Below are 16,249 nucleotides of genomic sequence, written 5' to 3'. Positions count from 1 at the left end.
TCTTTCTTCTCGTTCTCTCTTTCATTCACTTCTCGTATCTCAGTTCTTCTATTAAATCACTATATCTCTTATTAAATCGCTAACCCCTCGGTACATTCTTAATCACTTAATCTTATTAGTTAATCTTTTCCTTCATTTCCACTTTCTAAAGTCCTTTCTCTCAAATCTTAGCTTTACATTCTTATATTTTTTGCTGACTTATATATTTATTTTATATTTCCTTCCTGTCTTTCTCACCTTAAAACTATCTATGTCTACGCTTTTCCTCTTAGCACCCCTCCAAATCTTGACGTTCTCGATCACTTTCTCTTCTTTCCTTTTTTTCTCTTCATCCTTCACTCTTTTTTCTTCTTCACTTGTTCCCTTCCTTCCTACCTCTCAATTTAACTTTTTCCTTTTGTCTTCGAGCTTTAAACTTATCTAAAATTCATTTTTGGATCATCAGTAATTCTGGATTCGTATTAAGGTTTTTAGGTTGCGTATGTTGACCTAGTCCCACTAGGCTGTTTTCATCTGCTTTATGTTTATTGTCCATAATCCAAGAATGTATCGAGTGCTGCAATATATTTTAGCAATTGGGGGGAATAAATTTGTGCACGTCACGGTATCTACAGGATATTGATTTCCAACTCTGGGCTAATTTATATTAATGCTGCTTTATTACTTGGCGGCTTCATTTCGAAGGGAAATAATGAAGTATTCGGGAAAAACTTCATAAACGGCCTTGGTATTGAGTGGCGGTAGTCGTTTCCTGTCCGGATGATGACTTTCCGTTTCCTTTTTGTCATTTCCTCCCGGTTCCATGACCGAAATTGAAAATATGGTAAGCTTATGTTGACGTTTTTTAATCGACGGTTCTCGCCTCTCACCCTAAGCCGCGACTTAATATGGTATGAATACAACGGATCGATGGTAAATTACGGCATGACACCTATTCGGATAATAATCAACACCATTGGTGCACCGGTGCTGAAAGAAAAGTGAAATGCAACTGTCAGAATTTGCGAAACCTCGTATCGACAATGCTTCTAGCCTCCACTGGAAAATTTTGTCCAACTGTCCAGAAGCAGCGAGTCGTGGCGCGCCCGATTATCATCTGTGCATACATTCGTTAAGAAATGTTAACTCTGGTGGGTCAGCCAATTATTTAAATGTATAATTTTCAGCAAACCGTCAATAAGCATAATTTATTTAGAAATCGTGAGATGCGGTCTGGTGGGATATAGGTTTCAGAAAAACATTTTCTTTTTCGTGCTAACGTTTCGATCTTTTATTGAGATCATCTTCAGGGCCTGGGATTTACAAACATTGTTTACATATAACAATTACATTTTGGATGTGGAAAAGTGAATTTATACAATGCAAAATATATATTTTATATATTTTGTATTGTATAAATTCACTTTTCCACATCCAAAATGTAATTGTTATATTTAAACAATGTTTGTAAATCCCAGGCTCTGAAGATGATCTCAATAAAGATCGAAACGATGGCACGATAAAGAAAATGTTTTTCTTAAACCTACATCACACCAGACCGCATCTCACGATTTCTAAATAAATATCGATTAACGGTCACTAATCATCACACAAATAAGCATAATAAGACAAAGATGATTTTTTCTCTTTTTTATGGGAAAAGTACGTGATCTGTCAAAATTCCTTTTGGTTGGCCACGCTCTATGATTTATCGTTCAACTTGATATTTTTGATTTTTGAGTTACAAATTATTAGAAATTTAATGCAATAAATAATACATTAACTTCTTAATTATTTTTATCAGCTTACTTAATTATATAATTACTCAATTAATCATACACAATTTTTTCGAAATGAATTGATTCTAGATTAATAATTAATTAATAATGGTAGAGCAGCGGCGTATTTAGCCGAAAGTCGTGGGTTCGAATCCCGCCTGTGACACAAATTTTTCATTTTGAAAAAAATTGTGTATAATTTATTGAGTAATTATATAATAAAGAATAAGCTGATAAAAATAATTAAAAAGTTAGTATTAATCGTTAAATTCACTAATTTCGTGGTCCGCTTGACCAATTAATATATTACAATTAATTATGGTTTTTAGTTGAGATAAAAAATAAATGGCACGAGCTGGTTTCGAACCTGAAAAATGGCAAAAAGGAGGGAAAATTCAAAAGGTGCGGTTGAGATGGGAAGTGGTGTCCGAGTAGATCGAGGTCGCGATAGCTCAAGTGGTAGAGGAGCGGCGTATCAAGTCGAAGATCGTGGGTTCGAATCCCGCTCGTGCCATTGAATTTTTTATCTCAACTAAAAACCTTAATTAATTGTTAGTATTAATCTAGAATCACACCTGTGAATCGTACACAGTCCCGCTAATGTAGTACAATCGTTAAAAAAAAAAAGTGTTTCTTTATGAAGCCGCGTTTTGCTTACAATTGGAATAAACTGGGAGTCGAAATGAGAAGTGCCATGGGTGATCGAAGTCATATTAGCTCAAGTGGTAGAGCAGCAGCGTATTTAGATGAAAGTCACGGGTTCGAATCCCACCCGTGACACAAATTTTTCATTTTAAAAAAAATTGTGTATACTTAATTGAGTAATTATATAATAAATAATATGCATTCTTCTGTTGCTGAAAATATGTGGATAGAAAAAAATTATGGATAATTTAGGCTTTTTTTAACGATTACATCCTAGAGCAGAAACATAAATTACAATATTAAGAATTTAATTATCAATTATAATTAACAACATAATTACAATATTGTTTTTATCATAAAAAATACTCCAAAAGCAAAAATCATGGGTGTGACCACTAAAAGAAAAAAAAATTTATGCAGACCATATAATGCCAAAATTAGATTTTGGTGTTATGCTTATTTTTAATTTTTTTTGTATTTTCCAGATGTATCAAATTTTCAAGCGTTTTTTAACTATGTGGAGATGAGACAGCTGCTGGAGAATTTTTGCGTCTACCACGTTAACGCACCTGGCCAGGAGGAAGGAGCGTCACCTCTGCCTGATGGGTATGTACCTAGTCAATTTTTGGGTCATTAGCTTTTTTTAAAATTGTAAACGGGTTCTGGTTTAAACCGGTTGTATCCGTTTGTCAATACGCAGCAAACAAACAGTTTCATAAACGATCCTAATGTGTCAGAGCTAATTGCCGAGGATCATCGTTACTTGGTTGTGGAATATTCCTCTAAGAGTTGGCCCTGAATTTCAATCTTGAGACTTCTGAATGCTTTCACTGTCCTAATTGGTGTTTATTGTGAAAAAGTGTCTCTGTTTATTATCCACCTGTTCGGTCAATAGTCCATTCACAATTTTGTCCATAAATGTGTTTTTTTTTTGTCAATAATTTTACCAACAGTGTCACTTTGTAATTGTAATTTGTCCATTACAATCACTAAGGGAGACAGAGAAATATGGTTAAGTCTTAAAAATAATGTGAAAGAAATAAAACTAAAAAATATAATATTTTCATTTTGTTACTGGGTAGTTTTTGTTGTAATTACCGAAATGTTCAAATAAATGTTTAAGTATAAAGTAATAAATTTACTTTTTTTTAAAAGAAAAACTGAAATATTAAATTAGTCTTAAAAATTTCCATATTATAAAAAAACAAAAAATATAATATAATAAATATAAAATTAAAATAAATTCATACAATAATCATAAACTAGCTCATCTATGATGATTAAAGCAATGATTGAAATATACTGTTTGCATTTACTTACATGTAATTTTATTAACTCAATTATATTTTTCCAGATATGAATATCCGACAATGGATGAGCTCGGTGCGCAGGTAAACTACGTTCTTTGCCACTTTGGACTCAAGAGTGTGATAGGCCTGGGGGTCGGAGCAGGTGGCAACATCCTCGCCAGATTTGCCCTGGCCCACCCGGAAAGGGTCGAAGCGCTCTGCCTAATCAACGTCGTCTCGACCCAGGCTGGCTGGATAGAATGGGGCTACCAAAAGCTCAACGCACGCTACCTTAAGTCGAAAGGGATGACCCAAGGCGTCCTGGATTATCTCATGTGGCATCATTTTGGAAGGGTAAAATTGTTATTCCTGCGAATAATAACACAGTTTCTATTTTTCCAAATAATTTTTAATTATAATCATCTGTGGCCTATATTTTGATTAGAAAATAGTCGCTTTGTTTAACAGTTCTGGGTTAATTGGATTTTATTCCTTTTGAAACAATAATTTTCTTAACCTAAGTTACAATCACATACTTTTTACACACAATATTACTTTTTCACAAAGCTTTTAATAAAAAAAATTTCACTTTGTAGTTTTAATAATTTAACTGCATGGCCAGACCTCTCAATCTTCGAGGAATATCGTACTAAGACTCAAATCAATGAGAAATGTTAAATGACTGTATTTATTTGCTTGAATGAAAAAGGTTCTCATTGTGAATGTATTTATTAGCATAAATTTGTCCTAATTACCTCAAAGAATATTGATTACTCTGGAGATGTGTGATTGGAGTTCAGTTTATGTAAATGTATTTATTAGCGTGAATGTAAGTAGGCTTCTTCCCCAATTACCTCAAGGAATATTGATTTCTCTGGAGAAGTGTGATAGTGTCTGATATGTAAATGTATTTATTAGCATGAATTGAGGAGCTTCTTCCCCAATTAGCTAGTGTGTGGAATATTGATTAGTCTGGAGGTGTGTGATTGAAGTTCAGTATGTGTAAATGTATTTATTAGCATGAATGTAAGGAGGCTTCTTCCCCAATTACCCCAAGGATTATTGATTACTCAGGAGAAGCGTGATATGGTCTGGTATGTAAATGTATTTATTAGCATGAATTGAGCTTTACTGCAAAGAGAAGGTTTCGATTATGAATGACAGTTTACAGCGACTACAGTTTTCAAGATTTTTTAGGCGTAGTCAAAATTTAGGAAAAGTAAAAAGATTACATCTTAAACATTGCTATTGCTAATAGAATACTTAAAGTGTTTTTTAATTGAAGTTTACTACTTTGAAATCATTATTCTATCAGTTTAGACCATTTTTTAAATAATTATCAATCATTAGTTCCTGCTTGCTCGAATTTAGATTATTTCTTACAAGCTAATAACATGAATATAGCCTGCGACACAGCATGACTAGCCTTCAGAGGTAAATAGGGTGGCGGTGCTTTACATGCAATACCTTATATTTACCTTCGGAGGCTGTTTTTGTAGAAACGCAAGATCGTAATTTTGCGCCGACAGGGGACGGAAGAGAGGAACCATGACCTGGTCCAGGTCTACAGGAGCTATTTCGAGCGGTGCGTCCAACCGGGCAACTTGGCCCAGTTCATCGACAGCTACATCAGACGGACCGACCTCAATATGACCAGGAACCTGGACCCGAACAGCAAAGAGTGTCTCACTCTTTCCATGCCCGTCATGAACATAACTGGAGCCCTGAGCCCTCACGTCGACGACACCGTTACACTCAATGCCCGGCTCGATCCGACCAACTCTTCCTGGATGAAGGTATGCGTTTAAACAGTGTCTTTTTAATAAATGATTCTTATATAAATTTTATTTTTAAAGATTTCCGATTGCGGGATGGTTCTGGAGGAACAGCCTAACAAGATAAGCGAGGCGCTTCGCCTGTTCTTACAGGGACTTGGATATGGTAAGTGCTAACAAAAATTATTCTTTAAGTAGTGATCGTAGCCAATTAGATACATTTTATTGTTGTAAATAATGTTAAAATTAATCAACTAACTTGCTCTGGGAATAAATTTTTAAACAAACATTGACTTTTTTTAAAATATTTTTTACGATTATTTATAAATTTGTCATGAATTTACAAACTTGGATTTTCAGATGTAACAAAAAGTCAATGATAAATAATACTATAAGAACATTTTAAACATATATTTATAATTATTCTGGTGTAAACTGTGAAACCTAACCAAGCCCTCTTGATTATTTGTTGGATGTTAAAATTAATTTTTTAGGTTTATAATGTTCCAAATTTACGGCGCAAAGCTTGTACAGAATAATTAGTTTCACGTATTTTAGCTGATGCATCGGTCTAGCTTTTCGTTGATTTGTGTGGTTATTGTTGATATTAACCCGCCATGGGGCGTGCTTCTGTTCTTTCCCTCGCACATTGCAGTATTTCTTCAAATAAGATATAAAAATTTAACCAGTACCGATAATAATTTTAGGGTTCAAACACAATTCACTTGAGGAATGTTATTTATTTTTTTATCATGTTTACTAATCGAGTAATAAATTTTTTTTGTAGTACCAGTACCGATAATAATTTTGGGGTCCAAACACAATTCACTTGAGGAATGTTATTTATTTTTTATCATGTTTACTAATCGAGTAATACATTTTTTTGTAGTGCGTTATATTTATCTACAAACATTCCATGGGCATATGGGCTTAACTATTTTGTGTAGGGGTCCAAAAATATAATAAACCAGAGAAATATATTCATAAATATTTTTGACATTGGCCCATTTTAATATGGTAACAAGTAAACAAAAATTCAATAAATGATCAAGTTGATGATCATGTCAGCCACACGCTAACTTTGGGGATGAGCTTTTTTACAAGGACTTCTTCCACATCTTCAAGCATTTTCTTGCCACTTCCTGGGTCCTTGACCGTCGACTCTATTTGACTTGTCAAAATGGCTGGTCCTTGCTGACTCTCGGCTGAGTGGTGCTTGACTCTGGACTGACTGGGTGGGTCTTTGAGTTGACCGACTTCGCTTTTGAAACCATCCACTTTTATACCTTTCCCAATCAGACTAGGGGAAAAAATCAAAAGCAAAATCTATTGGGCCAGATGGAATCTGAGGTTTCCATTATGCGCCTTCTGGTCCCATATTTCACCCACCCGATGATGTGACCCCAAATTTACGGTGCATTAAAGTTGAATGAACTGTGTCTGATAAAACCTTCCCACTCTAAATAATTCATCAATTTTCATTATTTGGGGTACAGACTATCATCTATCGCATTTCTATGATCTCCAGGTTTTTGTGGGAAACGTCTCTTAACTCCCTACTGTGTTTGCAACCTTAAACTATTTTTATCCTATTTTAGCAACTATTCCTAACTCACAGGAAGATCGGAAGATCAGGACTGCCTTATATGTATATATATATTTTTTAAATTAATGAATGAATGAATAAAGGCTTTATTTACATTAACTTTACATTTCCAAAAAAAGCTAAATTGACAATGGCCTTAGCCGTCTGTCGAGTTGCTTTATGAATTATTGGATCTTTAGAATGACCTTTGATTTTAAAAATTGAAGTGGTCAACCAGGTATTTTCGGTACTGCAGGGCATGAGTGAGGTACACCACAAGCTTAATCCAGTTATCCCTTCCGTTAAGGATTGCAATGACTTCTTCTACATCCAACTTCAGTTTCCCAAAGTACCTTTGGCACACTCCTATGAAGTGAAGAGTGTCCTCTAGGACGTTGAGGTTACATAAGGAGCAAATGATGGCGCAGTCCTGTCTCCACGGTTGGCAGTTCAGCTGAAGCAATTCACCCCTCGCCCTCAAGACCAGAGACACCTCATAGGCTGTCATATTAGAGCACTCCATGTAGTTTCGCCCTAAGTCAAACAACTTGCGTACAAGTTGTAATGTAAGCTATTTCTCGCACGGGTTACCAGATCTTTCCTCTTGCTCTCCTCCCATTTTTTTTTATCAGGTCTGTGGTATTAGAGGACTTCAGATCTTTCCTACTTACTCCTATACCATACAACCTACCTAACTCTGACAGCTTGTGCCATAATATGCCATTATTTATTACTACGTCGGCCAAAAACTGTGTCAGTCTGTCAGGTGTGTGATTCAGTACTTTCCTTATATATTTCAAATGCAGGCTCAAAGTGAGACTAGAGTGGTGTGACCGAGCACTCAATATAAAATGTACTCAATATATATAAGATGTAGTCTTATATTTATACTTTTTTTTTTTTTTTTTTTTTTTTAAATTAGTACCATTTACACTAATTTGTCCCTTTAGCAATTAGTACCTGAGCTCTTCACATTTACGGATTTTGGCTGAATATACAAGAGAAAAAGTTGCTTATTAAAATGGTAATAAACGTGTAATCCATTGGCGTACCGATGCAAAGTTCAAAAAGCAAAAAATGGTTTTTGGATGACTAACATGCGCTCCCATGACGGGTTAAATTTCAAAATTAATCACCAACACCAGATCAGAATTGAATTGAATAATTTATATAGAGAAAAACGCACAGATTTTCAGGATGCAGATTAAAATGTAAATAAAACTTTTCTTGAAAAACGAAAGGCAATATGCTTCAATTAGACCTATTAGGCTTTATGCAGTATATAAATAAAAAATCGCAAAGTTTGTATTGCATCAGTGTTAATAAATACTAACAGAACATATTATTAGCTATAAATACCAAAGCACAAGTAGTTTTTATTAGCACACTGAACAGTTTAGAATAGCAAAATTTTAAATAAAGGTTGACCAAAGAAACAAAAAATAATGGACATTATAAACCAAAAAATTAAATTTAGTACTTTTAGCTAGTTTGTTAGTGTAAAGTTTTGCTTTAATTTACATTCAACTCCATATACATATCGTTTAGTTTTATCAGAATTCCATAATTATTTATAAAATCATCTCAGTAGTCATAGTTGATCCATCAATCTGTTTTTTTTCATAATTCAATTCACACATACAGTTATGTTGTTTTCCCCGCCATATAGTTTTAATATGAATGACGTTTTTCTGCTTAAGCAAGCATGATTATATAAACAACGTATTATTGCAAATGACACTCATATTCAGACGCTTAGTCGTATCAGGCGCTTAAAGTTGTAAGACTTGAAAGATTTCGCTGGTTATCCGCTTCGCATTGCAACGGCTTAATGAGAAAAAAGCGGAACTTAATTAAATAACCAATGGAATGCTTCCAAATGACTGATGACTTCTTTTTTCCCCCACCAATAGGATAAATGAGCAAGTCTCAAAGAAACGCCCGACAATTGATGAAAAGGATGTTATTACTTAAAAAAAAAACTTTGTAAACTTGATTATTGCTACAGTGGTTGTTGGACATTGAGAGATGTACACCTATTAAACAGTAGTTTTGAGTGTAACTTTAAGAAAGATAAATCATATATGTAGTATTTTATTAGGAAAATAGTAGTAATTTTAGAAGGTTCCAAACTGGGCCAGTTTAGTTTAAAGAAAAAAATCTAGGCACATAATGTTTGCATCCAACAAATTTGTTTCTTAAAAAAAATTAAAAACTTTTAATTTATAATTATTTATATATTGGCTGAATGTTTTATGTTCTTAAGTAATTTTATTAAAAAATGAATAAACATATTTACTTATATATATTTAATTAGTGTTTAAAAATATTGTTTTGTAATTCAAAATTGATAGTCAATGAAATTATTACAGTTGAATTTGAAGTAAATAATTGATACAGAAAATGGGTTTTCAGGAGAAAAAAAAAGCCTTATTTCATAAAAAAAACACAAAATTCTTATAGAAAGTAACAAACGAGAAAAAAAGTTTGTTCAAAATTCATATTACTCCATTTTGTTTCCGTCTATTAGCAAAGCAGGAAGGAAAATTACAATCGTCCAAAGCCCAGCCCTTTTAAGGATTGTTTGAAGCTGAAGACAAGAGGACATCATGTGTGAATTGAAGTTAAGCAGTGTGATTTAGTTTGAAGTCAATAAGTTGATATAAATAGCACGTGTTTTTCCCCTTTTCCTTTGGCCACGATGAAATATCGTAAACTTAATTGTAGCGTTCACTTGAAACATCCGATAAAAATTAAAACATAGAATAAAACACAAGTTTTTTTTGCAATGTAACATTAAGAAGTTTATTACTTCTTGAAAATTATTTAGATCTGCTTCGTTTACCTGAAATACCCATCATCTGCTTATTTCTTTAACTTAAATATAAATATAGCCTTCTGGCAGATCTCTGTGATTGGAACATCATAAAAAAACTAATTTCCACATATAAATGAGTACGTGTTTTGTAGAAACAGCAAGCGCTAAGTGTTTGGCTCAACAATAAATTTATTTAAACATGTAAAATTGTTAACATTATTTTTTATTTATGGTTTTCCAACAAAAGCGAATTGTGATAAAGCAAATTTAATAGTTCTTATTAGAAGTTCTTTATGGTTAGATTGCTTTTTTTTCTTCTTTAATAATTATTTCTTCCTCACCTTGTATCAATTATTATGGGAAAAATTAATTCAACTGCTAAGTTTTAAATTTTGCCAAACTGCTGATTTCTTTCACAATTGCTTTCTTTTCTGAATCCCTGTAATGGCTTTTAATTTGTAAAAATTTACCTAATTTTTTTGTAGCTTTTGTAAGTTTCTATACTAATTGTTAGCTTTATTTATTGACGTATAAATTTTGATAATCTTGATTAACGACTGCTTTGTCTCCTTAGGGTTTTTATCCAAAAATTTTCCCTACATTATTAAATATTATGATTTGAAACTGCTGCTGAAGAAAATAAACACTAGGTGGATTCGAACTTCACCTTTTAATCAAATTTTAGCTTTTGCGATTTAGCCCATGCTTTAATAAATATTAAAAAATTACTTTTTAGTTTTTGATTCCTGGCAAAAAGCAATTTGGTTATATTATCAGCCAATATATTCATATCGCATTTTTTTTCATGGCTCGTGTTATTTAACTTGCCAATTTAAAATTTGTAATACTGCATCAAACTGAGACACGTTCAGCTGTTGTGTGAGTTTCATTATGGAATTGTTTTTTTTGTTTTTTTTAACCTTCAAGGCCTAAAAATTACGTGCTCAACCCTTACATATTTAAACGTTAAGATTACGATGGAAAAAAATGTACACGGACAGGTTTTTTTGTCTTAACACGCTGAACAAGTAAAATGTGTGATTTGGCGCCTCCGACTGGGACCAATGAAACCCAAAAAAAATTATCACTTTGTTATTCAAAATCCAATACAATTTTTGGAGATTGTCAAAAGGAAATTTTGTTTTGAAGTTCTTCGATCCAGTGAAATTTTGGATTGCATATAGCCCAACATGTTTTGATTGATTTTCACAAGAAATTGACAAGTTACATGCATTTTTTTCTAAAATGATTATTTTAAAATGATAATAATATGTAAATACACTTTTTCTTTATATAAATGAAGTAAACAAATGCTTCAAAACAATATGCAAGAAATCGATCAGGATAATACAACTGTATTCTTGTAATAAATTGTTATAAAAAAAGGGAAAATTTATATAAATGGACTATTTGTATAATGAAATTTTATCCGCAATTGGTATATTATGTAAACTTCATCGTAGTATGTTAAAATTTGGCTTATGACGACCCATGTTGTGTGTTTCCTATGTACATTTCATGTAACCATGCCACAAATAAATGTTATTGATGTCTGACATATTCTTTCATTTACTTGTTTTCATTTTAATTGAAGCATTTCATTTTAATTTCAAGTATTTTCTAAATTTTTTTGAATGAATTAACTTTCCCTCTTGGCTTTTGCATTATTAAGTTGGGTGTATGCGGAGGAGTGTGTCTGTTTCTACTACGAATTGTGCAACGGGCATTTTATTTTTCTGCCCTGTTTGCCTTCCTATTGAAAATTGAAAGAAAAAGAAAGAAAAAAAATTGCTAGGCTTGTAGACCTGGTTATGTTCGATCACTGACACATTTTGCTTTGTGTTTACATCCTTCCCATGGCGAGACATGCACCTGGTATGTATTTCTCACTCGTTGCATGGATTATGTGTAAATTTATGCTCGTCTTTTGCTACAATCACCTATTAGACTAGTGAACGTTCTTTATTTCACTCTATACCTTCACTTGTCAAGCGGCCAACTGAATCATTGCACATGAATTTTCGAAAATAAAGTAAAAACTATTAGTTTATACGAGCCTTATCATTATTAGCACTTTGTTTCAAATGTTGGCCTACAATTTTTAGTTTTCAATAGTAAAACAATAAACATTTTTTTTAAATATTTTATTTTCACAGCGATTAACAATCAACCCATACTTCTGTATGCAGAGTCATATAGATTAAATTTCCAATAGTTTTTTTTTTTCAATTTTATTTCAATTATTTAAAAAATGTACAAAAAAATAAAATATTGTCACTTTTCTTAAAACGTTAATGTACATAATTATTGTAAATATAAACAATAATGCAAGTCATAATTATCCTGATTCAAAAGAATCCAAAAACAACATTACAATGGCAGAAACAAAGATTTTAAAACTGCTTTTTTTTTTACTTTTTTTTAATACATGCAGGGTTAATTTAATATTGCCATGGTGGATTCACTAAATAAAACGTCCAGTTTTAGCCTAATCAGATTTTTTATACATAAAATCATAATTTCTCAATGTTAGCATTTTTGAAAAACAAATCTGAACTGTGGCTAGGAGCCCTGATTTGACCCCAGTATATTTTTACATATTAGGAACTTTGAAAAGTGCATTGTGATCGCTTGCAATGACAGAAAAAGAAGGAAGTCCTCCATAAAGTCAAGTCGGTGCTCAACATTCACGCTGTCTAATACGAACGAAAAGGATTTCAAACAAAAAATGCATAATTTATTTAATTTTTGCTGTAATTTTTCTTTAATTATGTAAAATTTATGAGAAGAAGAGTCTAATTTTTGTTACCAACTAATAAATGTTTTTATTAAAAATACAACCTTGGGTTGACGGGTTCGATATTACCTTTTTCATCCTTGTAAAGGAGATTTCACTAATAAAAATTCTAAAAAATTTAAAAGTATGTTGGAATTAATTTAAAATACTGGTGAAATCCTTGAAAATAGTTATTGAAAAAGTCTTTGCACAATTGAGTATTAAAAAAAAAAAAAAAAAAAAAAACCTTGGGCTTTTGCCATTTATTATTCTTTGAGCGGTTACGGTGTATTTTTTTTTTTTATTATTATTTTTTTTTTTTGGCCTAACCTTTCGGCATTAGCTATATACATATTTCCCTGTGAGACAGACAGAGTGCCACCAGTGCCACCGCCCCCGTGGGCAGCCGCCCAGGGAGATTTTTTTTCCCCCAGAAGCACGAATTTTTCAATGAAAACATCTTGTGGGAATTTTAATATAGTTTGTGAAATAAAGATCAGATTTATATTTATATTTCAATGGGCTAAAATTGAGAAATTACAATTTTATGTAAAAAAAATCTTATAATTATTTTTATTAGTTATCACTTTTTATATGTTTTCCAGTTTTTATGCAAAGTAGGTCGAGAAGAAAAACTATTTTCGTGAGCAGGACTCAAACACGACCAACGGTTTTATACCGTGGCGCACACTTCATTCCTCATGCACCAAAGTCGCAATAGCTCAAGTGGTAGACCACCGGGGTCATCAGTTCGAGTCCTGCTCGTGAAACTACTAGTTTTTCTTCTCAACCTTCTTTGCAAAAAAATTGGAATTTTTTTTAAGACTCAAATCACAAATATGTTAATCATCTCAGGAAAGAGTTAAGATAGAAATGTTGTTTTGGTGGCACTAAACTACATTTTGTTTAGCGAATCCGCCATGTCAGTATTGACATTTAACCCTGTAACACCCTTTATGTAAATATAATGTAAAATAGAAAGCTTGTACTACTTGGTGGCCAAAATTGTTCTAGTATCTGAATCTCATATTAATATTGAAAGGATCAATTCCACGTTTTTGACATTTCTGTGTTACTTTCATGTATAAAATGCTAAAAGAGTAGATTTGTATTATTTTATATTTCTTTAAAAGTTTAAGTTCGGTTTTTCTAAAATGATTTTAATCAAATATCTCACCTATGCTCTATTTTGGCATCACAATCATCAACTTAAATTAATTTCTGCCTTTGTTTTTGGTACTTTTAATTGCTATTAATACCGGAAATTATTATTTTTTAATTCGTGTTAACTATCAGCATGCGAATGTTATTTTCCCTTGACAGATTTAATTTTCGCAGCATTTCTTCTGTCCGTTTTGATTAGTGTATGTAAAGAAAAGGGCTTGGTCTAGTACTGTAAATGCGAAAGTAGTATAGTTTTTGAATATTGTAGTGAAAGCATGTCGAATCATCCAGGTTCAAAAATACGAATCATTACGACTAGCGTACAAAAACAAGTGAAAAAATCTCATAAATATATCTTGTTTTTGTTTCTAGCTGTAAGAGTGGGTCGTAAAAGGATCACTACATCGACTTCAGTGGAAGGTAAATGCACATAACGTAGTGATGCAGTTTCAACATCTCCAATGCTTTGCTAGTGTAAGTTTTATTTTGCTTTTTTTTTTTCGTTTGCAAGTATCCCGACTAACAGACCTGATAATTTTTCTTGATCACTTTTGTATCGACTATTGGATTTGATTAATCTATGTATATAAATTTGTAAGCCCTATGCCTCCGATCAAGACCAAAAATAATTTTTTTTAGAGTCTACTCAACAGGTAATCACACACCTTGTGCTTTTTTTGCGTTTATTTTACCAAAACTGATCATCTGCTCTGTTAACAGCAAATATATGATTTAACCATGATAAATTAATTTTAATCAGTTTTATTCGTACTGTGTATAACAGTTCATAACTCTCATACCATTCACAAATTTTATTTTGGCTTGTCTATTCACTTTTTAACTATTTAATTAAATTATTTTTATTTGTCTTTTTGTGTAGTGTCTTGTGTTTCTTGTGGACAAGAGATTGACTTTTTTTTGCATGTTTTAGCTTTGCTTTAAAATATAACGGCATGTTTAACATTTTTTTTTGTATTTTTATGCGGATCAATATAATTTATGTATAAGGTTTTTTTTGCCAAAAAAGCTTAAACTTTTTGGTTTAATTTATTCCAGGTTTCACTATGAAAGGGTCTGGGTCTAACGACAGCGTCCGCAGTGCGCCTGGCCTTCAAAGCGGGTCATGGCAGATTAACATAACAGAAAATCCCATTTCAGAAGCCATAGTCTGCTGAAGAACCCATTCTCACTACACTAGCGATCTAGAATAAACATGAAAAATTACGACAAAAAAAAGAAGTGCTTTTACGTACACTTACCTCCTTTTAAGATTCTATTCTAGGGCATCATAGAAAAACCAAATTATTTGCAATATATTTTTTCATCGTTTCGATTGTTTTTTTGTTTAAATATTTTGTAATGATATGTTTTGAAAATTGTTCTACATGCCTATTTATAGACCTAGTCATACTTTTATGCCAATATTTTCAATACCAATTTGTATTAACAAAAAACACATACTTTTTAAAAACAATTTTCACTATTTTTCATTTTTTTTTATTTTAAATTTCACTTTGTGATAGTATTTACAGGAGGTTTAGCTAGCTCTGCCATGCACAGAGTACTTTTTTATTTAAATTTTATATAGCAAAAAAAATCATAGGCATATAAAAACGAGTGATCAACAGTTAAATTGAAAAAAAAAAAAGAAAACTAGTTTCTACATTTGAGAGTCACTGCCCAATAAAATTAAAATTAAAATCAACATATGTACATTAGGAGCGTGGCCTAAAATAAGTAGTGATTCTTTTATCGTACAATCAGTTGCTTTGAAATATCATTTGTTTTATAAAGCTCATTCAATATTCTAATGGAAAATAAATATTGTATATATTATATATATATGTTTTATATTTTGCATCTGTTGAAAATTAGTAATTGATTTGTGCCTATTTTAGATTGCTTGCTCTGACGTTTTCATTATAATGGAAAAAAAAAAGATTACTATTAATTATAAATTAGTTATAAGCGATGTTGATTAAATTCCAGAGGAATTGCAACAATATTCAGCCTTTTTATCTTGCGTCAATAAGTAAAATTTATCGTTATAATTTGAAATATTGTAGTTTTGCTTTGCGAGATAAAGAGTGATTGTCGATTTAAATGTGAAGCATTAAGGGTAAAATTTGTTTAACAAAAGATTTAAAAAAATGAATGTTTTTAATACAAAACATATGTGACATATCCAAGGACCTAAATAGAACCCAGAACACATTTTTGTGATTTTGACCGACTTGGTTTTGAAAACATACAAAAAAAACTTCATACTTTGTACCTTTTTTTTGTTAAAGAACAAAATACAATTTTCTGTCTGTACATATTCCCGTTTTCTTCTGTAATATAACAATTTTACAATATAATAACACATGAAAGGGAACAAAATATTTAATGGCGATTGCCGTTGTTTGGAGTTATTTGGAATGAACAATGTACCAATCGT

General features: G+C 31.9%; 1 protein-coding gene across 1 annotated transcript; it reads left to right on the top strand.

Annotated features, from left to right (window-relative positions):
- The first annotated feature begins 2,871 nt into the window (after positions 1 to 2,871).
- Positions 2,872 to 15,011, top strand: LOC106673797 (protein NDRG3-like). The gene is made up of 6 exons (XM_024230038.1): positions 2,872 to 3,008; positions 3,757 to 4,045; positions 5,191 to 5,487; positions 5,548 to 5,632; positions 14,182 to 14,229; positions 14,866 to 15,011. Exons 1-6 carry the CDS (start codon positions 2,926 to 2,928, stop codon positions 14,982 to 14,984), a joined length of 921 nt encoding a protein of 306 aa, XP_024085806.1. The 5' UTR covers positions 2,872 to 2,925; the 3' UTR covers positions 14,985 to 15,011.
- Positions 15,012 to 16,249: the final 1,238 nt, after the last annotated feature.

Source organism: Cimex lectularius, unplaced genomic scaffold (assembly GCF_000648675.2).
Source record: "Cimex lectularius strain Harlan isolate CLEC.00 unplaced genomic scaffold, Clec_2.1 scaffold440, whole genome shotgun sequence".
In the NCBI taxonomy this organism is placed as follows: domain Eukaryota; kingdom Metazoa; phylum Arthropoda; class Insecta; order Hemiptera; family Cimicidae; genus Cimex; species Cimex lectularius.
Note: the sequence above shows the minus strand (reverse complement) of the source record. Positions and strands in the feature narration are given on the sequence as shown.

Excerpts from the sequence above, each read along its gene's own strand:
- LOC106673797 (XM_024230038.1), top strand. The coding sequence starts at position 2,926 with ATGAGACAGCTGCTGGAGAATTTTTGCGTCTACCACGTTAACGCACCT. Across the intron at positions 3,009-3,756 it reads GCGTCACCTCTGCCTGATGG|ATATGAATATCCGACAATGG; the intron begins GTATGTACCTAG and ends ATATTTTTCCAG. Across the intron at positions 5,488-5,547 it reads CCAACTCTTCCTGGATGAAG|ATTTCCGATTGCGGGATGGT; the intron begins GTATGCGTTTAA and ends TTATTTTTAAAG.